The 26229-nt window shown below is 41.2% G+C and overlaps 1 protein-coding gene across 6 annotated transcripts in view; it reads right to left on the bottom strand.

The window, feature by feature from the left end:
• The window catches only part of HACD2 (3-hydroxyacyl-CoA dehydratase 2), a 96244-nt gene that overhangs the window by 55242 nt on the left and 14773 nt on the right, over positions 1-26229 (bottom strand). For 4 of the 6 annotated variants that reach the window (XR_013413422.1, XR_003726946.2, XM_077990897.1 and 1 more), the window contains 1 exon segment: positions 23973-23991. Coding sequence is in view for 4 of the 6 variants with exons in the window: in XM_077990897.1 (XP_077847023.1) it covers positions 23973-23991 (19 nt within the window). In the remaining 2 variants the exon portion in view is untranslated. 6 annotated transcript variants of the gene reach the window in all.

The following is a 26229-nucleotide window of genomic DNA, read 5'->3' as shown; positions in this document are numbered from 1 at the left end:
AAATAAATAAATGGCCTCAAGAAGGAATAAGGAAATCCTAGGCTCAGAGCAAAAGCTTTTATTTCTTGTTAGAAGCTAAATCAAAATAAATAAGAATTTATCAATGTCAGGTTTTTTTCAGAAATGCTACTTTAAAAATTTCCACCTATAAATAATGGAAATCAAATGTAAACTTTTATTTACTTTTTGAAGGTTTAAATTGAATTATTTAAAGTTTTCCAAATTTTTATGTCAAGAGATATCTCAGCCAATATACTAATTCATACTAAACTATATTCACAAATAATTCCAAATACAATTTCTAAATTTCAAATGCCATTTTTTTTTTATGCACAGAAATGTATTTCAAGATGGTAACAGAGGTAGGAGGAATGCTTGAGCTCAGGAGTTTGAGACCAGCCTGGGGAACATGGCAAACCCTGTCTCTACAAAAAATACAAAAATTAGCAGCATGTGGTGGTGCATGCTTGTGGTCCCAGCTACTCGGGAGGCTTCTGTGGGAGGATTGCTTGAGCCCAGGAGGTCAAAGCTGTAGTAAGCAAGACGCCGCCTCAAAAAAAAAAAAAAAAAGATGGTAACAATATAATTATTTCTGGGTAATAGGATCAAGGGCGTTTTTTATCTTCTTCTTTAGTACTTTGGTACTAGTTGATTTTCTTTTTTTTTTTTTAAACAACGTGTATGTGTTACTTTATATTAGAAAGAAAGTCTTTTGGCCAGGCACAGTGGCTCACGCCTGTAATCCCAGCACTTTGGGAGGCCAAGGCCGGCAGATCACTTGAGGTCAGGAGTTCAAGACTGGCCTGGCCAACATGGTGAAACCCCATATCTACTAAAAATACAAAAATTAGCTGTGCATGGTGGCACATGCCTGTAATCCCAGCTACTCAGGAGGCTGAGGTAGGAGAATTGCTTGGACCCAGGAGGTAGAGGTTGCAGTGAGCCAAGATCATGCCACTGCACTCCGGCACGGGCAACAGAGCAAGACTCAGTGTCAATAAAAATAAATAAATAAATAAATAGAAATAAAGTCTTTTTACTTTTAGCAAAAAGAGCACAACTTGATTTAATAGCCACCATATTGCCAATTCCACTAAAAATAAAAATGGGTACAATTTCCACTGCAACAACATACAACAATCATTTTCATACACAACTAATTTATAATCATTTTACCAAAAATATATATAATAAAAATATCTTTTCTTTTTTTTTTTTTTTTTTTGAGACAGTCTCCCTTTGTCGCTCATCCTGGAGTGCAGTGGTACGATCTTAGCTCACTACAACCTCCACTTCCCGAGTTCAAGTGATTCTCCTGCCTCAGCCTCCCAAGTAGTTGGGATTACAGGTGCACACCACCATGCCCAGCTAACTTTTGTATTTTAGTAGAGACGGGGTTTCACCATGTTGCCCAGGCTGGTCTCAAACTCCTGACCTCAAGCAATCTGCATGCTTCAGCCTCCCAAAGTGCTGGGATTACAGGCATGAACCACCGTGTCTGGCTCAGATATAATTAAAAAATCTAAATGGAAACAGCTTTTGGAAGAGTTTATTTATTCAATACTCCTTATTACTAATGAGGACTTCGATGGGAGGAAAACATGATCACGTACAAGGTCATTACTGAGATTTATGACCACATATATTACCTAGGGGTAAACTACTCTGTGTTTTTGCTTCTGGATTCCAACACTAAAGATATAGAGCCGATTCATTACTTACACTGAGTACTGTACTATCACTATGTGCTACTGCCAAGTGGATGGACTCATGGATTGCTCTATCGGCTCAGGACTTGAGCAACCATCCAAACCCTTGTGGCAGACAATACCAGTTGCTTACCCACTATACAATGTCCCTTTCTGCCTCACTAACAGAACACTGATCTCATTTGGGTTAGCAATGTACCCTGCTAAAACAGTAGCTTTCCTGGGATGCCTTGCAACTTGAGGAAGCCACCTAGCACAGTTCTGACCAAGGAAACATAAACCAAGTTTCTGCAAAGCCTTGCACTTTCTGCTTGGAATGTAAACATGACATCATATTATCTCATCATAGACATCTTATAACTATGAGACTACAAGTACAAAGACAGACGTCCCACACTAAGGATAGTAGAGCAGAAAGATAGACTTCTTGTTATATAGGGAAATTAAATCCCTATTTGATTAAAGCCACAGTAGTCAGAATTCTGGTATGCATAACCAAATGCAATCCTACTTATCCTTTTATTGTTGAGAAAATGAACTTAATATCTGAAGAGAATCTCGGTGGACTTAAGAAGTCAAACTATCACAGAGTGCAGGACAAGGCAACACTTTTAAAAGAAGCTATTTCAAGTACACTTTCCAGTCATGGAAACTAATGACATCAATAAGAAAAAATACGGTGGAAATTTGGTGTAATAATTTTTTTCTGGTAAAAAATCTTCTGAATCATCTATAAAACAGAGTTCATAAAAAAATTCACTAGTATATTATGTCCAAAAATTTTAAAAATCTGCTTTCTCTTACAATTTTGACATGTGGTATTCATGAACATCTTTTAAAAACATCTTTCTAGAGCCAAGAATGTGGCAACTCAATGCCAGGTCAAGATCTACCAGATATAAATGCAGTATTTAATGAACGTACTTAACTATTATAAATAGTTGATTGCCCTTTAATAAATAATTTTCCTTTAAAAGTGTTGGAATTGTGATTACCGCCTTCCTCCACACAGATTATTTTAAGGAAAAATTTCCCACCCATAAGCATTATACTCTAACCAACTAAGCAAATCAGTCCCAGATCTAAGATAAAATGTTATGTGAATAAACTCTAAAGAGCTAGGAAATATGTATTTCCCTTGATTCTTCACAGTAGATAAAGTACTGTGAAGAATTACTTTGCTTTGAATTCCAAGCAAGTTTCATAAATATTTATGGACTGAAAGTGTGACTGAACCTGAAGAACACTGAACACAGCTCACAGGTCCCAGAGCACGTTCCTGTCAAGTTTAGGAGGAAGCCCTTTCCAAGTGGGAGTTCTGGAAGGGAAAGGGATATTCCTTATCATGTATCAACAAGAAGCTAAGAGCCCTCGCATGCTGTACCACTACAAGTGGAGTCTGCACTGAGAGTCATCAGCCCACTTGGCTCCTACCATGGACAACCTACTAGGATGACCAGAGCCTGTATGAGGCGGGATATGTTAGACCAAGCATTACGTCAGATTACACAGAAATAAAGGGAGAAACAAACTGGCCTATATTGCTGTTCAAATGACAATAACAATACTAAAAGTTGACATCTATTAAGACCATTCTATGCATCAGGCCCAGATCTACATCCTTTACTTATATTAATTAATTTACTTCTCACACACTTCTGTGAGATAGGTGCCAGTTTCCTCAATGCATACATGTGGGAACTGAGGTCCAGAGAAGGCAACTCACTTACTAAAGCACACAGTAAGCAAGTGGAAGAACCAGAATCAAAGCCAGGCAGTCTGGCTTCAGAACCATGCTCTTAACTACTAAGCAGTACCACCTTTAACCTAGGAAGAAAAAAATCAGGAAAAACAAGCCTGTGGTGGGTGGTGCTAACATACGTCCATGAACTCTTTGATAGTCCTCCCTTCACAAGGCAGAGCCTAATTCTTCTCCGCTAGGGCGTGATGTGGGCTTAGTAACTCGCTTCTAACAAATAGAAAACAAGCTGAAGTAATGGTATGTGACTTAAGAGACTGGATCATAAAAGGCACTGCAGCTTCCTCCTTGCCCTCTCTTAGGTCTCTTCTCTTCCTTGAGGAAAACCAGCTGCTATGTCACGAGGGACACTCTAGCACGTTGTGAGGAGCCAGGATCCCCTGTCAACAGCCATCCCCCAGTTCTAGTCCACTCTGCAGATGACTACAGTCCTAGCCAACACTTTGACTGCAACTGCATGAGAGACGGGGCCAGAACTACTCAACTAAACCCTTCCCAAATTCCTGACCCACAGAAACTGAGAGATTGGAAACATTTTGTTTTAAGCAACTAAGTTGTAAGATATGTTTTAATGTATCAATAGAAAACTACTACTACTACTCCTCTCCAAAAATAGATTACTACAGGCAGAACCTTTTATCAGAGCCAGACTTCCTTTTCTTTCTTTTTGAGATGGGGTCTCGCTGTGTCACTTAGGCTAAAGTAAAATGGTACAGTCACAGCTCACTCCAGCCTCCACTTCCTGGACTCAAGCAATCCTCCTGACTCAGCCTCTCTGAGCAGCTGGAACCACAGGTGTGGACCTGGCTAAATTCTTTGATTTTTTGCATATATAGGGCCTCACTATGTTGCCCAGGCTGGTCTTGAACTCCTGGGCTCAAGTGATCCTCCAGCTTTGGCCTCCCAAAGTGCTGGGGTTACAGGCATGAGCTACCATGCCCAGCCCAAAATTTTCAATATCAAATCATATTTAGATAAGCTATAAATTGTGTAACTACTTAATGATCTCGTATGTTTGTTCACTCTCTGGAAGCAATACCATTTTGACCATTGCAGAAGGGTGGAACAACATATCCTTTATGTCCCTTCAAAAGCATTATGAATAGAACTAATTAATGTCTGAAATTCTACCCTACTTACTTTATTAAAATTAAACAAGGAGTATATTAAGGTTAAAAGATTATTCCTACCTTAAATTGTCACATACTCGTTTTATTAAGTCAATAAAAAAACAATATATTCCACCTCCAAAAATCTATAAGAACAAGCTGTCTATTCAAGGTGCTAATCTGCCATTATTTATAGACCTTGACTCCTTTCTGAGCAGCCGTCATTAACAGAACAATTTAGGAGTTCAAAATACTCTTTACTGAACTCAACTGCCTCCTGAAGTTATTAGTCATACTTCTCAAGGCTACAGTGTGATAAGTGATAAAGATGAACTGCATCTCAAGAAGGCTGTGAAGAAAAGCCACCGTGAAAAGCACCAAGATCAGGACTGGGAGCGGTGGCTCATGTCTGTAATCCCAGTACTTTGGGAAGTCAAGACAGGCACATTTCTTGAGCTCAGGAGTTCGAGACCAGTCTGGGCAACATAACGAAACCCTGTCTCTACTAAAAATACAAACATTAGCTGGGCGTGGTGGCATGCACTGGTGGTCACATCTGCTCGGGAGGCTGAGGTGGGAAGATTGCTTGAACCTGGGAAGTTGAGGCTGCAGTGAGCTGTGATCACACCACTGCACTCAAACCTGGGTGAAAGAGCAAGACCCTGTCTCCAAAAACAACAACAACAGCAACAAAAACACCACAAAGATCAGCTGCTGCTTGCACACTGACATACCTCTAAAGCCCTCCTTCCTGATCATTCAGGTATCTTTGATCAGGTTTGAGGATTTCTGGGGGTCTGCCCCAAAATTATAACTGTAGTCTTCAAGGTGCCCCAGAGTTGTCATTTGGGAATCCAGGTATGCTCAGAGGACGAATACTGGCCTACCTCTTGGTGTAGAAGGGAAAGAGAAAACAGTAAGTTGGATTTTAGTTTAGAAGTATTTAAGGCTGTAATCCCAACACTTTGGGAGGCTGACGCAGGAGAATTAATTGAGGCCAGGAGTTCCAGACCAGCCTGGGCAACATAGTGAGACCCTATTTCTACAAAAAAAAAAGTATTTGATACATTGCTTACCCCATTCTCCCATGCCCCAGGCTTTACAAATGGCCAGACTCAAGCTGTCCCATCCAAACTCAAATCCCCTAAAGGAAAAAGAACAGGAACAAGATCAAGATTGGTATCTGGGCAGTGAGGACTCAGGAGAGTGTGAACAGGGAATGAGAAGGAACCACTAGAGAAGCAAGAGGAAAAAGAGAAATGGAGAAAATGAGCAACAATGAAGTGGCTAGAAAAATACAGAGAAAGAAAAGGCAAGAGGGAAGAGAAAAGGGGGAGATTTAAAGTAGGGGATGAAGGCAAAAGAGGTTTTGTTTTTTGTTTTAAAGAATAGAAACACAAAGTAGCAGAGAAATGATATTCCCTGAAAGGAAAAGAGATAGACAGAGAAGCAGAGGGCAAATGGTGAAGAAGACAAAGGCTGACGCCCTAGGTTCCTGATTAGGAACGAGGTGGAAACTGGTAGTGCAACTAGCAGATCCAGAGTACAGAGAAGAGCAGGTCAGGGAACAATGATGAGGTGGCTTTTGCACATGCTGAGTCTGCGGTGTCTGCAGAGGAACCATGTGGAGATGTCCAGGTGGGCAGTTGGGACAGAGATGCAGGAGAAGGATGTGGCCCAGAAGTGGCATGTGGGAGCCACTGAAGCCGTGGGAAGGTACAGTGGGACCACACAGGGAGACTGCAGAGGGGAAGAGAAAGGTTATGGGCCAGAGCCCATGGAGCACCATCTGCGGGATGCAGGGAGAAAGAAGAATCCGTGAGGGAATCTCAGGACAAATGCAGGTGCCTAAGGCGCAGGATGAGAGCTGGGAGAGAGACTGGTGGGGTGGCAGAGTGAACAGCCTGACTCACCTTGAGTGGCAGCAAGGGTGGCACTGTCTTCAAGGAGAGTCAGGTTTTCAGTAAGGTAAGAAACTGTGGATGTTCGTACTCTGGGAATACAGAGGTGACCTTGTTTATAATGGAAAAGGGTTCCAGAAAGCCCTATGGCCTTCCTTCTGTGTTCGTATACCTCTTTGAACTTACCCTTTGGGCGAAACATTTGTCACACTGTCCCTCTGTGCTTCATGTTTACCTCCTGGGCTTAAGGGCAGGCATGGGTTGGACTGAGTTTTGTATCCTCAGTGCTTTGTCAGTGCCACACCTGCCACCCAGCAGAAACCCGATAAATAATAAATATAGGTCCGGCACGGTGGCTCACACTTGTAATCCCAGCACTTTGGGAGGCTAAGGTGGGTGGATCACTGGAAGTCAGGAGTTTGAGACCAGCCTGGCCAACATGGTGAATTCCCATCTCTACTAGAAAAAAATACAAAAATTAGCCAGGCTTGGGGGCGGGTGTCTATAATCCCAGCAACTCGGGAGGCTGAAGCAGGAGAATCCCTTGAACCTGAGAGGCAGAAGTTACAGTAAGCCAAGATCGTGCCATTGCACTCTAGCCTGGGTGACAGAGTGAGACTCTGTCTCAAAAAAAGAAAAAAAAAGAAAAATTAATAATAAATACTTGTGGGTTTTCTGGAGGGACACTGGGAAGTCTATATTAGTAAAAGTTCTGAAATATGTAACTTTTGATCTATTTCCGGAAATTTATCCAGAGATTAATCACAGCTGTATAAACATTAAGCTACAAGTATAGTTATAATCTGCACACTTTAAAACCACCAATATATTTAACAAATAGAGCACTGGTTAAAAATCACAATATATCTGCATAGCTGAATATGTGAAATCCTCTGAAAATCTATACAGATCAACAGTAACAAATACAAGCATACAAACCCCACATCTTCAGCACAATTAATTGACACAGACTACACAGACTCAATACACCTATAAGTAAAAACAATAAACAGCAAATTCTAAGCACAGCTATCTCCTGAGGTCCCACTGCAAATCTTTGTGGAAAGTGAGGAGAATTTGGGAAAATGGCATGGAAGAGAGAAGAACAGAGCAGAAGGCCTAAATCTGAGCCAAAATCATCCCTGAAAGAGACAGTCTACCTTAATTATAAAAACACTGAAAAACATCTTATTTGGAGCACTAACCACAGGGAAGAGACAGAGTCTGTGGGATGCTATGGCATTCTGAAAAAGGCATTGCTTCTCAGGAAGAAATGAGTAAAAAAGAAGGGAGAGGAGGTGCCCTCTAGTGACTGGATGGGGAAGGAGAAAGAGGCAGGAGGAAATTCAGATTCCTGTAACACAAAGGCGAGGTAAAACAATCAGGAGCATGTAATTCCTCCCCCACTGACCTCTTCAAGCAAAAAGCCATCCACTAAAGACACTATACTTCACTGCATTTAAGGATTACAGAGTTTGCAAACTAGGGATCTTATAAACCAACCCAAACTTCCAATCCTGTCTACAAAAGGAACAGATGCAAGTAGTTTACAACTACACAAAACCATTTTCAGGAGATAATAGAAAAAGAAGATCAAACATTTCGGCTAATGAAAATGCCCTCCAAAAAAACAATCACAAAGTAAACTTTAACACAATAACCCAAACTGAATTAAATATCCTTAAATAGGCATTTGGGCTATGAAAAACTATATGTTTAATCAATTCAAAAACTGAAAATAGAAGTGGACTAAAAGTGGGCAGAACTGAAAGAAAAACTGATTGAATTCAGTAAAAAAAAGAAAAAGATAAAATTATATCTGAAATGAAGACTAAATATCAAAGTGTCCAAAGGAGAACAGATTCAAATAAAAATGTAATAAAGAAAATTGAATAATAAAAGCAAAATAACCATGAGAATGAAAATATGATAAACAAAGAGGGATCAGTGATAAAGTAGTTGAAAGGGAAGGAGGCAAAGAAGATCCAACACACATGTTTGAAATCCCTAAATTAAAAGAGAAACAAAATAATGAAACAGAACTAAAATTTAAAACTATAGTCTAATAACACTTTCAGAAACAAAAGAAAGCCCAAATCTATATACTGAAAGGGCCTACTGGGTACCTGGGAAAATCACCCTGTAAAGCTCAATTGAGGCATATCCTAGTAAAACTATTAGACTTTAAAAAGTATGTGTATTTACAGAGAGAGACAGAGGAAGACTTGGAGTTTTATGATAAAAAGACCACATATCTCAAAAGAGTTTTATGATAAAAAGACCACATAATCAAGACAACTAGGTTCTCCACCAGACTCCCCAAGGGAAACATAAAAACAAGCTGAGAATGGAGCAGCATTTTCAAGAAATTTAAGGGAAGAAAAAGTCAACTAAGGATTTTGTATCTAGCAAATCAGTCCTTTAAATATCAAGGCTACAGAAAATGTCTTAAACATGGATGGACTCAGAGAATACTATGCTCACAGCCCTTCTTGGGAATCTTCTTTTGGGGAGAGGCATTCTGCCATGGGCCCTGGGCATTCCTGCTAATTCCTACTACGTATGCCAAAAAGGCAAGATCCTGACTGCTCTTTTCCCAGGTCATTTTGAAGGCTTGTGTTTTCAAGGAGCAACCTGGAGGGATAAGGTAGCATTGATTCCCAAAGAGCGTTTGTTTACTATAAAAACACTAGATTCCTCAAGTGTTCTAACACAAACCACTGCATATCTAGATATTCATCTAGACACACATGTGTTATCCCCATGGGATTTGTGGGACATAGAGAACTGATGCAAATGAAGAGGGTGTTCTGGCTATTGTTTCTGCCATGAGTAATACGGCAATATATTTGAATCTGGCCCAAGAGTCTCATGTTTTCTGTCAGGATCCATGAAACGCTAACAAGCAAACTTACTAGCTTGTGAGTAAGGTAACATCTCCAATATGTCACAGTCCTTGACACTACTAGAGAATGAGCTTCATCCAACTAAAAAGTGATGAGAAACTTGGGCAAAAGGACACACAGTGAACAGTTAATATATTTAAATGTGGTCTTAAGACTAAAACGAAGGTTGGGATAGGGCAGAATAATAATATATAAATGTTATATGTTCTGACAAGCTAAAAATAACATAAGTTTAAAAATGGGAGAAGGGAAAGAGGAAAGTAGAATAAGCTCACTGTTGTATTGGCAATAGGTGGGAGTTAAAAGACAACCTTTAAAAACTGACAAGCTTGAGAGTAAAAAATTAAATAAGAAAACAGAGGACTAAGGGCATTTAAAAAGATATAAAGACGTTTCAGTAGCTGGACATGGTGGTACACATCTGTAGTTCCAGATGCTTGAGAGGCTGAGGCAGGAGAATCACTTGAGCCCAGGAGTCCAAGGCTAAAGTGTGCTATGATCACTTCTGTGAATAGCCACTGCACTCCAGCCTGGGCAACACAGCGAGACCCGATCTCTTGAAAAAAAAAAAAAGAAAACACATCAGGTAGGCAAATACAGCAAACATAACAGAGTATGTAGCAATTATAACATAAAAGTAACAGAGTAAGATAAACATATCTGTCATATCAAAAACTATGAATGGGCTTACCTCACCTATTATATGAAAGATTTTCAAACTGGCTCACAAAACAAAACCCAACTCTATGCTAATATTAAAATGATTTAGGGACACAAAATAAAAGAATGTACAATGGCATATCAGGCAAATAGAAAACAAAAGAAAGTAGGGGGTCATGATTTTGATTCAGATAAAGTAAGATTTAAGACAAAAAAGCATTAAATCTGACAAAGACTTTTCTAAATGCCAAAGCCACAACTGACAATGAAGAAATAACAGTTATAAATATCTATGCATCAAATAACATAGCAACAACTTTTGCTAAAGCAAATGCTATAGAAGATGCAAGGAAAATTAGAAACATATTAATAATTAGAGATGCTGACAACATTATCATTCTAAGTGCAAGACAGGTCAAGCAGACAAAAAATAAGTAAGGATATAGAAGAACTTAAAAAAAAAAAAAAAAGACATTGAATTTTATACCCTGATAGTAAAAATGAAGTACAAATTGTATATGCCTTCAAAATTGGTTGGGGAGAAAATTGAGCTGGGAACAATTCTATCTTATTGAGTAAAGAATACGAAGAATGTCATACTGGAAGTCCTAGCCAGTGCAGTTAGACAAGAAAAAGAAATAAAAGGTAACTAAATTGAAAAGGGGCCGGGCGCGGTAGCTCAAGCCTGTAATCCCAGCACTTTGGGAGGCCGAGATGGGCGGATCACGAGGTCCGGAGATCGAGACCATCCTGGTGAACACGGTGAAACCCGTCTCTACTAAAAAAATACAAAAAACTAGCCGGGCGCGGTGGCAGGCTCCTGTAGTCCCAGCTACTCGGGAGGCTGAGGCAGGAAAATGGTGTAAACCCAGGAGGCGGAGCTTGCAGTGAGCTGAGATCCGGCCACTGCACTCCAGCCCCGGCGACAGAGCGAGACTCCGTCTCAAAAAACAAACAAAAAAACAAAAAAAAAAAAAGAAAAGGAAGAAATAAAACTGTCTTTGTTCAAAGATGACATGATTATCTATATGGAAGATCTCAAAGAATCTACAAACATACACAAAATCCTAGAACTAATAAGCAAGTATAGCAAGGTCACAGGAGACAAGGTCAATATATGAAAGTCAGTTGCCTTTTTCTATACTAGCAATGAACCACTAAAATTTCAAAGTTAAAAAAATACCATTTATACTAACACCAAATGAAAACACATATAAATCTAACAAAACAGATAATTGCTATGTGAAAAACTGCAAAACAACAATAAAAGAAATCCAAGATCTAAATAAGTAGAGAAATATTGCATGCCTGTGGATTGAAAGATTCAATATTGTTAAGATGTCAGTTATTCCCGACTTGCTCTATAGGTTCAACACAATTCCACTCAAAATCCCAGGAAGCTATTTTGTAGATGTTGACAAAAAGATTCCAAAGTTGATATGGAAAGGCAAAAGACCCATATGAAACTGAAAAAAGAAGGAATAAAGTTAGAGGACTTCTACTACCAGATTTTAAGACTTATAATCAAAGTAGCCCTGGTATTGGCAAAATAATAAACACATACATCAATAGAACAGACGGGCCAGAAATAGATCCAGCAATACCTGATCTTTGACAATGGCATAAAGACAACTAAACGGAGAAAGAATAAGACTTTTCAACAAAGGGTGCCGAACAACTGGATGACTATATGTTAAAAAAAAACCCATAAAACTAGACACAGACCTGACACCTTTCACAAAAATTAACTCAAAATGGATCACAGACTGAGGCGGGAGGATCACCTGAGGCCAGGAGTTTGAAACTGGTGTGGGCAACACAGCAAGACCCCATCTCTAAAAAATAAATTGAGGCCGGGTACAGTGGCTCATGCCTGTAATTCCAGCACTTCGGGAGGCCAAGGCAGGCAGATCTATTGATCCCAGGAGTTCAAGACCATCCTCCGCGACACAGAGAAGTCCCATCTCTACAAAAAGCACAAAAACTAGCCAAGTGTGGTGGTGTGCACCTGTCTGTAGTCCCAGCTGCTTGGGAAGCTGAGGTGGGAAGATCACTTGAGCCCTGCAGATCAAGGCTGCAGTGAGCCATGATCATGACACTGCACTCCAGCCTGGGTGACAAAGCGAGACCCTGTCTCTAAATAAATATTTATAAAAATTGATATACAATAGATGTGCATATTTTCAGGGTACATGTGATATTTTTATATATTCATGTAATGTGTAAAGATCAAATCAGGGTAATCGAAATATCTACAGTAACAAGTTTTTAGACACAATACCAAAGCACAATCCATGAAAGCGAAATCTGGTTAAGTTGTACATTATTAAATTTAAAAATCTGTGCTTCCTCAAAGACACTATTAAGAAAATCAAAAGACAAGCCCCAGAGCAAGATAAAATATTTGCTAAACACCTGTCTGATAAAGAATTTGTATCCAAAATATAGAAAGAATTCTTAAATCTCAACAAGAAAACAATCCAACTGAAAAATGAGAAGACCTGAATAGACACCTTGCCCCAAAAGATGACAAATGAGCATATGAAAAGATGTGCCATAGCATTTGTCATTAGAGAAATAAAAATTAAAACAACAACTACCACTATACACCTACTGAAATATCTGAAGTCCAACAAACCGGCAAACTAGACTTGACTAACATTAAAAATGTTTGCTCTGGCCGGGCGCAGTGGCTTATGCCTGTAATCCCAGCACTTTGGGAGGTTGAGGCGGGCAGATCACAAGGTCAGGAGATCGAGACCATCCTGGCTAACACGGTGAAACCCTATCTCTACTAAAAACTCCAAACAAAATTAGCGGGGCATGGTGGCAGGCGCCTGTAGTCCCAGTTACTCAGGAGGCTGAGGCAGGAGAATGGTGTGAACCCGGGAGGCGGAGCTTGCAGTGAGCCGAGATCATGCCACTGCACTCCAGCCTGGGTGATACAGCAAGACTATGTCTCAAAAAAAAAAAAAAAAAAAAAAAAAATTCTGCTCTGCAAAAGATACTGTAAAGAGAATGAAAAGACAAGCTTCAGACCAGGAGAAAATATCTGCAAAAGATAGTATCTGACAAAGGACTGTTATTCTAAACTTACAAAGACCTTAAAATAGGGTGCCCCAGTCCCTGGGCTGCACAGCAGGAGAGCAGCAGGTGAGTGAGCAGCACCGCCTGAGCTCCACCTCCTGTCAGATCAGCAGCAGTGTTAAGATTCTCAAAGGAGCTCGAACCCTATTGCGAACTGTGCATTCAAGGGATCTAGGCTGAGTGCTCCTTATGAGAATTAATGCCTGACGATCTGAAATGAAACAATTTCATCCCAAAACCACCCCCTCCCCTTACCCCCAGTGCATGGAAAAAATGTCTTCCACGAAACCAGTCCCTGGTGCCAAAGAGGTTGGGGACTGCTGCCTTAAAAGATACTTTACCAGGCTGAGGTGGGAGGATCACTTGAGGCCAAGAGTTCAACACCAGCCTGAGAAACACAGCAAGATCCTGTTTCTACAAAAAATTAAAAAATTTAGCTGGGCATGGTGGTTCACACCTGTAGTCCCAGCTACTTGGGAGGCTGGGGCATGAAGATCACTTGAGCCCAGGAGTTCAAGGCTACAGTGAGCTATGATTGCTCCACTGCACTCCAGCCCAGGTGACAGAGTGAGACTGTCTCAAAAAAACAAACAAACAACAACAACAAAACACCTCATCAAAGAAGACCTACAGATGCAAATAAGCATATTAAAAGATGCTCTACATCATGTATAATCAATACACCACTACACATCTATTAGAAGGGTCAAAATCCAGAGCACTGACACCACCAAATGCGGCAGAGGATGTAGAATAAGAAACTCTCATTCATTACTCTTGGGAAAGCAAAACTGTACAGACACTTTGGAAGACTGTTTGGCAGATTCTTACAAAACTAAACATACCCTTAGCATATAATCCAGCAATCGTGCTCTTTAGTATTTATCCAAAGGAGCTGAAAACTTGCATCCGCATAAAAACCTGCACACAAATGTTCATAGCAGCTTTATTCATAATTGGCAAAACCTGGTAGCAACCAAGATGTCCTCTGCTAGGAGAATGGGTAAATTGTGGTATATCTAGACAACAGAGTATTATTCCGTGCTAAAATGAAATGGGCTACCAAGCCATGAAAAGACATGGAGGAAACTTAAACGTGTATTACTAAGTCAAAGAAGTCAGTCTGAAAAGGCTGCATACTGTATGACATTCTGGAAAAGGCAAAACTATAGAGACAGTGAAAAGATAAATGGCTTCCAGGGATTTGGGAGATGAACAGGTAGAGCACAGAAGATTTTTAAGACAGTGAAAACACTCTGTATGACAGTATAATGTTAGATATATGTCACTATAAATTTGTCCAAACCCAACGATTGTACAATGCTAAGAGTGAACTATGGGCTTTGGACATTAATGATGTGTCAATGTACATTAATCAATCGTTAACAAATGTACTACTCTGGTTGGGGATGTTGATAATGGCGGACTATGCATGTGCGGTGTAAGGGGGCATATGGGACATGTCTGTACCTTCCTCTCAATTTTGCTGTGAACCTGAAACTACTTTAAAAAAAACCACATTTTTAAAAGTTAATGGAAAGATGTTTACAGTGAATGAAGAGAAAAAAAATCCTCTCCCAAGAAAAGGAAACAGAACCATAAAAATGACATACCACGGTCATACAAATTTTTACAAATTTTCCAAAGCTTTCTTGCTCCCTTTTAACACATTGTAACCATTCAACTCCTGCCACAGAAGCATAAATCAAATGATTCCTTGGCTAAAAGATGACTCAAGCTTTCACTTTTTGGTTCAATGGGATTTACTCAACTTGGTAACTACTTGGTGTTTCCAACTTTGCAGGACTAACCTTGCTTTTGAAGCTAAGAATAGATGGAAGGTTGACTTCAGACTAACACAAACCAACGCACCAAAGAACTGCTGAAATATGGCACCCCTTTTCATCAAGCAAATAATACTCATCTTGGATTTAAAGGTATCTTATGCTTTACAATTAGGAAATATTTATAAAATAATCTTCCTCAGGGCAATGTTGAAAGCTCCAGCTTTTCCTTACCTCGAATCTTATGGATCAAGTCATCAGACAGTGATAGAAAAACATCCATTTCTATTTCCTCTGGTTAACTTGCTCATTCCTCAGTTTCGGCTATTGACTCACTACTCTCTGTTTTTATTAGAAGTCATCCCAAAGCCCGTTCTAAGAGAAAAATTTCCTTACTAATACAAGGGTGCCATCTAGTGGTGACCATAGTAAACGTCTGTTACAGAAAACGTGCGTGTGTGTCTCTCAATTCTGCATTCTGATGGGACTTTCAAAATTTACCTACAGGGAAAAAAGTAGTAGAACTACTGTACTTGAAATTTCCAAACACTGATACTTCGGCACATTTAAACATCTAGCATACCCTCCTTTTACATCACTCAGATCACTTTTACAACTCAGATCACTGACATTCATTTCTGAAGCAACATCACATTTATAGGTTCACAGAATTTCAGAACGAGCAGCTGTAAGGAATGATAGAGTTCATCATGTATTCAGTCCAACACCCTTGTTTTTCACATGTGGAAACTAGGCCCAGATGGAAGATGCCTGACTTGTCAAACAACTAGTAATGTTTCCAACAGGGTGTGCCCTTGGTTGATTTCTGATGGACTGGACAGCCAGTTAATATTATCTTATAGAGAAGGCACTTAATGTCTCAATAATAGGTTTCCATTCACTTAGTTGTTCCTGCAGGGACAGCACAGGATAAAATTCCCTGATCTGGGCTCTCTTCGTAGCTTTCCCTTCTGAACTCCAACTAGGCACAGAAATCCTCGGGGATTGTTTTTGCCTCGTACTTGGGTGCTGCTCACTGAGTGCTTGCACAGTGCGAGGTACCAGGTGGTGTATACCTGGGTAAGTCTTCCACCCTCCCTACTCAGGCTCCTTAGGCTACAAATGAGCATGCTCTATTTCTCTCTTTCTTTCCTTCATCTCAGTTACATTCACACAGAGCAGGGAACAACTAACAGAGCTTGGTGTTCCAGGCCAAGGAAACCATATGTACAAAATTATGGAGGTGTGAAAAAGCAGGATTTATTCAGAGAACAGGGCTGAAGTTTTGTGTGTCAGGAGCACAAGATGCAGGTGCATCTTATTCTCTCCTTGTCTGGAGGGGAGCAGGGAACATTTGATCAGGAGGCAACAGAATGAACCAGAGCCAAGGCAGAGGGAGGCTACTAAGCTGGTCTGGCAACTGATTTGGGAAAGATTAAAGTTAGAAGATGACCACTTATGGTCTTGACCTTTAGCGCTCCATTGTCAGGATGCTGGAAAACTACTACATTTGAATAAATGACAAAGGCAGAATTAATTGCAAAGGAGGAGAAGGTTGGTTTTGGCAACCTCCCACTCAGGCCTCCAATCTTCCCAGGGGCTCTCCAGGGGTGAGCCTTAGAAGCCTCTAAGCAGGGGAGACAGGCTTGCTTGCCTGGCTACATCCCTTTCTCTCCCATCCCCCTGCCATCACCACCACTAAATATGCCCTCAGGCAGAAAGCAGTATTAAAATCTGAATAAGAAAGGTTTGTTATCCATATTTGTGACAGGGGTCCCGGTAAGAACAAGGCTTAAAGAGAGCCAGTAAGTCTCAGGGAGGCAGAGGCGGGAGGATAGCTTGAGCCCAGGAGTTCGAGACCTGCCTGGGTAATATAGCGAGACCCCGTTCTCCACAAAAAGGAAAAAAAAAAAAAGACAAAGAGAGCCAGTAAGGCACGTGAAGCTGCGCCAGCCCCTAGAAACTAAATGGGAGTTAGAGCTTTGGATCAGAAACTTTTCTTTGGGGATGGTGGTTATTATACTGTACTGTCTGTATTTTAGGTAATTATTCCCTTTTGTCTCTTTCTTACAATTTGGTAAGGTTCATTTTTAAAACGTCAGCTAAGTGGAAACAACGCAGTAATGTTTCTGTGCCCAGCCACGCTGCTGAAGGCTGGGCACAGGTGTGAAAGCAGAATTCCAGGTGAGAGAAATTTAGAGGAATTCACCCGTTCCCTCCAAGATGCTCTCCTTCCAGAGTTCTCTTCTGTTAAAATTTGGTGGGTTCTGTGTTGGGTTTTAAAAATAAGTGATGGCAGTTCCTTTACAATATTGCTTTGTGAATGACTGATAAAAGCTTGGCCCTCTCAAAGTAGCGGGGCAGAAGAGGGAGTGTTACAGTTCAAGGGAGGATTTAGTTAGCTCTAATTAGTGGGCTAGAAAGATTTTTTTGGTAGGAAGTGACGTGGGTCTCCCCAGCGGCTGCTCTGCTTCCTACCTGGCAACCTTTGTTACCTAATAAAATCAGTCTGGAGCCATACGCTACCAATGAATATTAAGGTGATTGTGGTTTTTTTGGAATTCACTTAAAAATTTTTAATAAAGTGTCTTCTGTTTGAGGGAGGAGTGCAAGCTGGCACACATAGCAAATATCTGAAACCACAAATCCAGGATATCCTAAGTGAAAGGTCTTTTGTCCCTGCCTGTTGATGAAATTAAAGTGCTAATACTAAACTTCAGATATAACTCTCTGGGCTGTGACTGAGCTACAATTTTCTATCAAAAGAAAACTTCTAGAGTTATTTATGTTGGTAGCATAATTTCTGACACGAAAGTTTACTAAATGCACAGTGTTATATCTTACCAAGAGTATCTTCAGCTCCACTACCTCCACCTCTAATTCCCATCCATAAAGAGGGGAACCATATTGCAGAATCAGCTGAGAACCATAGCCCCCATGCCTCTTCCACAATCGAATCCTGAAGACAACACAGAAAAGATATAATACTTCCTAATACTTCATTCAACACAAATCACACCACATGAATAAAAAACCACAACTCTTCTTTGCAGTATTATGCGGGGCGGGGGGGGGGAACATATCTCAAGGTGGGTTTTGGTGTCTGTTTATTTTTTGAGATGGGGTTTCACTGTGTCATCCAGGCTGGAGTGCAGTGGCACGATCTTGGCTCATTGCAACCTCCGCCTCCCAGGTTCAGGTGATTCTCCCACCTCAGCCTCCCAAGTAGCTGGGACTATAGGCACCTGCCACCACATCAGCTAATTTTTGTACTTTTTGTAGAGACGGGGTTTCACCATCTTGGCCAGGCTGGTCTCGAACCCCTGACCTCAGGTGATCCGCCTGCCTCAGCTTCCCAAAGTACTGGGATTACAGGTGTGAGTCACCATGACTGGCCTATTTTTTAAAATTCTCATTTCTAAAAGGAAACACACTGATTATAAAACTATAAAAGCATTACAAATCTTAGGTTGAGGCCTGCAGCCACAGCATTTCAGAAATCCCATCCTTCTATTATCAATAAAAAACAAACCACCTACTTTGAAAAAGTTGAGGTGTGGAAACTCATTTACAGCTACAAATGGCTTGACCCCCCTCACAGAAATTAGCCCCTCACATGGATTTTAGTTGATTGTTTCTGGAGGCCGTATTTGCCAAGTTGCATTGCCACAACTGTGAGCAAGATGCAACTCCAACTCACACTAAGAATGAAGGGCCCTGAAGTGCTCACTTGCAAAGAAATCAAAATTTAAGAAAATTAAGAATATGAAAGAGTTACACTTATATATATCTAAATATTGAACATTAGAGGCACAATAATCTTTTAATATTCTATGACATTATGTTGCTTAAGTAATAACAACAGCTACCATTTTATTGGGCAATTTTCCATACAGCCATGTTTCAGACATTGTGCCGAGTGTTCTTCCTGCATTTTTCCATTTAATTTTCACAGCAACCTGTGAGGTAGGTATTCTTATCCCCCTTTTACTGATGAAGAATTAAATGAGCACAAAAATTGAGTTACTTCTTGGAATCACACAGCTAGTGAGTTACCCAAGTCTGACTCAGGTCTATACTTTTCATCAACAATATGTAAACTAAAGATATCTCAAGGCTTATTATAAAATAAGTTTCTGAAAGACTAAGTTGTTTTAATGAAAACTTTCAGAATGCTACAGAAAAATAAACCATCATTCCACAAAACTTAAGTGATCTAAGTAAAAATGAAGCACTGCCTTTAGCTTAATGCTAGAAACAGCTTACTCATTATTGCTCTCTCTAATTCCTTTAAGGAACTGAAATCATTTTGAAATAAGTTTTGGAAATTCCCACTAGAATTTGGTAAGATAAATGATCAAATGTTCACCAAACTCCTGCTAGGTACTATGTACTTACTATTAGGTACTAGGATACAGAGATCAATAAGGAACAGCTCTCGCTCTAAAAAATATTCAGCGGTGCTGGTGGGGACATGGGTGCCGTGCCAGACCACACATAATACAATGTGGAAGGTATAATACCGAGTGAGGTACAAGGTATTACGGAAGAGTGAGGAAGGGTCCCTACTCTGGCTGTGGGTGGTAGGGAAGTTTACTGGAAGAGACGCACAGAGCTGGCCAGCCGAAGGGGCTGGGCTGCTCATTCCAGGCAGAGAGCAGAGCCTGGGCACAGTGCAGACAAGCATGGAGTGGGAGGCAGGGAGTGGGCACTGGAAAGACTGGAGAGGTGGGCAGGGCCCAGATCATGAAGAAATTTAAGCCAGCAAAAGGTTTTAAGTAGACAAATGACATGCTCAGAATGGTACTATAACTAAACCCACAAGAGCAGTGTAGAGCATGGACTTGGAGCCACACAACCATAGGTTCAACTCCTGGGCTAGGGCTTAGTGCTGTGTGACCTTTGGCAAGGCATGATACATTTCTTTTTTAAATTGACACACACACATACTTATGCTGTACAACGTGATGTTATGAAATATGAATATACTGTGGAATGACTAAATCAAGCTAATTAACATATGCATCACCTCACACATTTATTTGTGGTAAGAACAAAGACAGGAAACCTTCTAAGCCTCAGTCTCAGCTGGAAAATGAGAAATAAATGAGATAATGAATGTAAAGCACTGGAATACAGTAAGTATTCAAGAAATGGTGGCTCTTATTATTATTATTATTATTATTGCTATAAGCCCAGAAGTTCAGGAAGATACATGGGAATCCAGATGAGACATACTGAGGTCCCAAGTAGGGATGAAGAAACAAGACAACCTGAAAGACATTTAGGAAACTGAACTGACAAAACTTGATGACTGCCTGGCTACAGGAATGCCAGTGAGAGAGGAGGAGACACCATGGACCAGCTCTCTTCTAGGATGAATGAATGAACGGCTGGTGGCTGGCGGCAGCCCTGACAAACAGAATAGGGAGGCAGAACGAGTCTGGGAGTGTGGGTCATGCTGAGGAGGTGCCTGTGTGCACCCAGGAACAGACGTCCAGGAAATCAGTGGACAGGGCTGGTGTTTGGGAGGCAGGTGTGGTTTGGAATTGGAAGTCTGCATATCTTATGCCATGAGAAGGGATCACCCACAGAGGGTACATTCAGTCAGAAGGGCAATGAGCTAGGACAGAACTCCAGAAACACTCACGATTAAGGGACAAGGAAAGAAAGAAAAGCACCCAAAGAAAGAAAAGGACCACAGAGGACAAGGTATACCAGGGGGGCTCAATACAATGAAGGCTGAAGGAGCAGGATCTCCAGGAATCATCATCAGCGGTGCCCCATGTAGCTAAGTCCAAGAACTCCCAACAGTGTACTCAGAATCCAGTAGAAATTGTTGCTGACTTGAGACCAGAAGGTGATTTTTTGTAGAACAAGGGGAACAGATGCTCGACTGCAGGGTTCAGGCATCGATGGGCATGAGGAAGCAGAAAGAGTCTACCATAAATCTGGGAAAAGGGATGGAAAACAGTTATATAGTAGTATAAGGGAAATACAGGGTCAATGGTCAGGTTAAAAGATTTTTAAGACAGAGCGCTCTGAGCATTTTGCGCACTGAGAAGGAAAAGGCAGATAGCACAGGGTGGTGAGGCAGGAGCGAGAGATGCACAGGCAGAACAAGGTCCTTGAGGATGTAAGAAGGATCCTGCCACTGGGCCCTGGGGATGCAGAGCTTAATTAAACAGAATCTGCCCTCAAGGAGCTCAGAGTCTGAGGGGGAAGCAAACCTGCCAACCCTCTGAGCAGAGTGTGATGTGCACACCAGTCCTCAGGATGCACTATACCAGAGGAACTTAGGGGACGCCCATCTGACTGTGGGTTTCCTGGACCTAAGTCTGAGTACACTCACCTCTCTACTCCCACTGCCCAATAGCATCTGGTATGCACACGTGCTAGGCATTCGATAATTTTCTTGGTGTGAATGAAAAAATATACTTGTCAGAAACTGTATTTCCAGGGGTAGAGAAATTTTATAAAGACATATAAGGGTATATTTTAAGACAGATAAAAGGATTTGGGTTATTAAAATAAAACTAATATTAACTAAAAATCATAGTACACATGCTCGGTGCTGTACCCTGAATGTCTGTGTGCCTCCAAAATTCCTATGTTGAAACCTAATGCCCAGTGCAATAGTATTAAGTGGTGGGGTCTTCAGGAGGTGATTAGGTTACAAGGGATCTCATGAATAAGGTTAGAGCCCTTATAAAAGGCCCAAGGGAGCTCCCTTGCTCCTTCCACCATGCAAGGACACAGTAAGAAGCTACTGTCTACGAGGAACAGACCCTCACCAGACAGGGAATCTGTCAGTACCACCTTGATCTTGGAATTCCCAGCCCCCAGAACTGTGAAAAATAAATTTTTGTTATTTATAAGCTACCCAATTTGTGGTATTTTGTTACAGCAGTCAGAACTGGCTAAGATACTTGGAAAAGATACATCTGAGAGCTTTATACAGAGACAGCTGAAGGTTAAGAGAGTTGAGGAAGAACGAGGCAGGGTTCAGTCATGTGGAGAAGGCCTGAGAGGTTCTAGAACTCTCTCTGGTCAAGTACATCCCCCAGTCTGCTAGGTTGTGCTTAAGATTTATTTAACCATTTATGAAACGATAAGATTTTTCATTTCAAAATTATAAAGGACTAAAAAGGAAACGTGTGCAAGACTGCACAAAAGTTAAAACCCATTCATCATAAAATGAAATCAGGCAGGTGTCAGACTGACCTGTCTCCAAATGAGCTTCCCTATTTACCAACTATACGACCTGGGCCAGTCACTCGTCTTCCTGGGAAAGCAGACCATGGGACAGATAAGTCCCCAAGCCGCTTTCAAATCTACCATTCAAAGGTTCCAAAACAGCATTTCTTAGCCTTTTGGGAATCACAAACTCCTCAGAGAATCTAATTGAAGCTATGCTTTCTCTCCCTACCTGCCCCTCCAAACAAACATGGAAATACACATAAAAAATTTTGCACATCATTTGAGGGGGTCCCTGGACGCTCTACCCATAATCCCAGGTAAGAAGTGAGAAACCGGTAGAGGTGCAATTCTTTTAAATCTTTTTTTTTTTTTTTTTTTTTTTTTTAATTTTTTTAAACAGAGACTCATTCTGTTGCCCAAGCTAAAATGCAATGGTGTGATCATGGCTCACTGAAGCCTCAACCTCCTGGGCTCAAGCCATCCTCCCACCTCAGCCTCCTGAGTAGCTGGGACCACAGGCATGCAACACCATACGGGGCTCATTTTTTATTTTTTGTAGAGATGGAGTCTCCCTGTGTTGCCCAGGCTGGTCTCGAACTCCTGGCCTCAAATGATCCTCCTGCCTCAGCCTCCCAAGGTGCTGGTATTACAGGCATGAGCCACCACACCCAGCCCAAGGTGCAATTCTTTATAACAAGGTTCTTGGCCAGGCGTGGTGATTCATGCCTGTAATCCCAGCACTTTGGGAGGCCAAGGTGGGTGGATCACTTGAGGCCAGGAGTTTAAGACCAGGCTGGCCAACATGGTAAAAACCCCATCTCTACTAAAAATACAAAAATTAGCCAGGCATGGTGGTGCACACCTGTAATCCCAGCTACTTGGGAGGCTGAGCTATGATCGCACCAATGCACTCCAGCCTGGGACCCTGTCCCTAAAACAATAACAAAAAAAGAAGGTAATGGAGCCAGATACCACAGTGACCTCTGCTAGACCCACAGTGGACAGTTTGGTGTTCTCTACCTGCGTGCCCATCTGAACTGTAAGTTTCCCTGAATATAGCAACTACCCACTTTAGTTGTGGATTAAATTGATGGGCCATAATGGTGTAGATTTGCAGTTCTCAAATTTTCAGACCTCCAGTGCTTCTGAATAAGTATCAACTTCAAATCCTCCCTTTGACAGACATACCTGGAGTGCACAGCAATCACTATGGGCTTGCTCTATGGGATCTATCAACTTTTCAATACTGGTTTTTATTCAATTAGAAGGATCTAGCCACCCCAAACTAGATGTTATGCCTCTATTCCACAGCAAAATTTGATGACTCGCCCCTCCCCACAAAAAGAAAAAGAAAACATACTGTATTCGCTTTTAGTAAAAATCCCCTACATTTGTGTAACTCTTTATACTTAGTACTTTTCTAATCTCTCTCACATACATGTAATATTCACCTGGGAGGTAGACAAGACTCCCATTTGAAAGATAAGGAGAGAGAATGATACCATTTAAGTGATCACAGAAAGGACTTTTCAACACAGCCCAGCACCAGAATTCCAGCCACATTTTCATAAACATGCTAATGTTTCTATTACCCTTACACTGAGAAGGTGGGAGACACCTCTTTTAAATTAACAGAACAAAATAGCTGTGACCTTTAATGAAGTGTTCAGTCGTAACATCTAAATAGTACCTATGATTTGAGAAACTGAAAGCCACTCTAATTTTAGCAATTCCATATATGATGACTAAATCATTTCATTTTTCAATATTCAATAGAAATCAATCAAGCCTATCATCTATGACTTTTTAAACAAGCAGAATTCACTGTACATAGTAGGGGGGAAAATCCATACTTACCTATAGCACAATGTAAAATCTAGAGGAAAAAAGGGGGAAAAAAGAGGAGAATTAGTAAGAATCAATAGTATTAAAGTTTTATTTAATATAAACTAATGTTTCAGTAAGAATAGAGCAGCATCTGCCAGCAGTATTAAATATGAAAAACGAACATTCCATTTTTAAACTTGGTTACAGGCTATTTAACAAAATGTAAATTCTTGCTAGTTTTGTTTGTTCATTTTTAGTTTGTGCATCTTTGAAGGATTTTCTGAGGAAGATTTACTCTTTCCACTCAGTGGTTTATCAGACACCAAGGGCTCTTTTAAAATACACAAACTTGTAAGAGCAGTAAGTGTACAGCATCTCCATGTCCCATACGCTATAGAACAGAATGGCCATGGACTCTGGAACACAGGGTAAGAAGAGCCTTTGTTGGCTCTTCTTGCCTTGCAGGCCCTTCAATGCAGACATTCATTCCACTAAGTTCCACCCTCAGTTCCCATCTTGCCTCATTCAATGATCTCACTGCAGAGAGGCTTCCGTGGTCCAATCCAATCCTGTCTCCTGGGGATCTGGGCCTACATGCCAAGCTGCCTCTGGACAGCTCCATCTGGGAGTCACAGCAGAGACTCAAACACAGCCTCAGTGGGAAGCACACGCTTTTCTTCCATCACGCCTATTACGCCTCCTGATAACCAACCTCCCGGTCTTTGGGGTTCAACAGTCCTTCCTTCCCCTCATCCTCAAGTACAACCAGTTTCTAAGTCCTGCTGATGATTCTGGGGTCTGTCTGATCCATTTTTATTTCCAGTGCCTTGAGTGAGACTGCCATCTCCACTCCATCTCAATGGCCATGAAACTGGCAAATTAGGTCCTTCTAAACCCCCTTCCAACTCATCCTTTATATAGCAGTGTTTTAACTCTGGCGGTGGTGGTGGCAAAAAAGTAATTTGAAGCCACTTCTAAAATTGATTTAATGACCAAAGCTTTTCTAGATGATATAACCTAACAGCTATTGTAGGGCATTTCAGAATTTTTACATTTCTCTAGCAGTCTTTATATTGTTTGATCCTAACAATTACCTGGCAGATAGGCAGGACAGAAAATCTCTACTTGTAGACAAGAAAACCAAGGCTCAGAGAAGCCACACAACTTGCCCAGTGCAGTAAATGATGGTCAGGACCAAGAACTTAGGTTTTATTCCCATTGTACCACATTATTTCATTGTGCATTAGTTATGAGATCTACAGAGTCAGAACTTGACAAGACTTAGCTTATCTAAAACATGCCTGAGCCTGATAAGACTCTGTGCTCAAAAACTATTTCACTCAATTTTGAGGGGAGGGAAGTGGGGAGATTGGATTAAAAAACCAAACCAAGCTGCACAATGTTACTGGTAGCTGACACGAGAACAAAACAATTACCACATTGCAAATCTTACAATCTTTTTCAACAGAAAACACTGTTAAGTAAATACTAAAGTGTAAATATGATAAGCTACACCTCCTGCTGCAAAGTTGAGGAAAATTAAAAGATCTAGATCAAAATGAGGAATGAAAAACATTCTTTGAAACAAGAAGACAGATGACAGTGCCTAGACAGAAAACCTGCTCTTTTTTTTTGGACACAGGACCTTGTTCTGCCACCCAGACAGAGTGCAGTGGTGCACTTACAGCTCCCTGCAACCTCAACTTCCTTGGACTCAAGCAATCCTCCCACCTCAGCCTCCTGAGTAGCTGGGACTACAGGCAATTGCCACCACGCCTGGCTAATTTTTGTATTTTTTGTATAGACAGGCTTTTGCCATGTTGCCCAGGGTGGTCTTGAACTCCTGGGCTCAAGTGATCCACCAGCCATGGCCTCCCAACGTGCTGAGATTACAGGCATGAGCCACCGCACCCGGCCCAGAAAACCTAGTCTATCCATGTATGCAGCAAGATGCCCAGACTGGCCGGGCATGATGGCCCACGCCTACAATCCCAGCACTTTGGGAGGCCGAGGGGGGCGGATGACCTGAGGTCAGGAGTTTGAGACCAGCCTGGCCAACATGGTGAAACCCTATCTTTACTAAAAATACAAAAAATCAGCTGGGCATAGTGGCACATGCCTGCAGTCTCAGCTATTCCGGAGGCTGAGGCAGGAGAATCGCTTGAACCCAGGAGACAGAGGTTGCAGGGAGCTGAGATTGCGCCACTGCACTCCAGCATGGGCGACAGAGCAAGATTCTGTCTCAAAAAAAAAAAGACATCCAGGCTGCTGATTAGCAACAGGACAC

This window comes from Macaca mulatta, chromosome 2 (genome assembly GCF_049350105.2).
Source record: "Macaca mulatta isolate MMU2019108-1 chromosome 2, T2T-MMU8v2.0, whole genome shotgun sequence".
In the NCBI taxonomy this organism is placed as follows: Eukaryota; Metazoa; Chordata; class Mammalia; order Primates; family Cercopithecidae; genus Macaca; species Macaca mulatta.
This window is presented reverse-complemented; position numbering and strand designations above follow the sequence as displayed.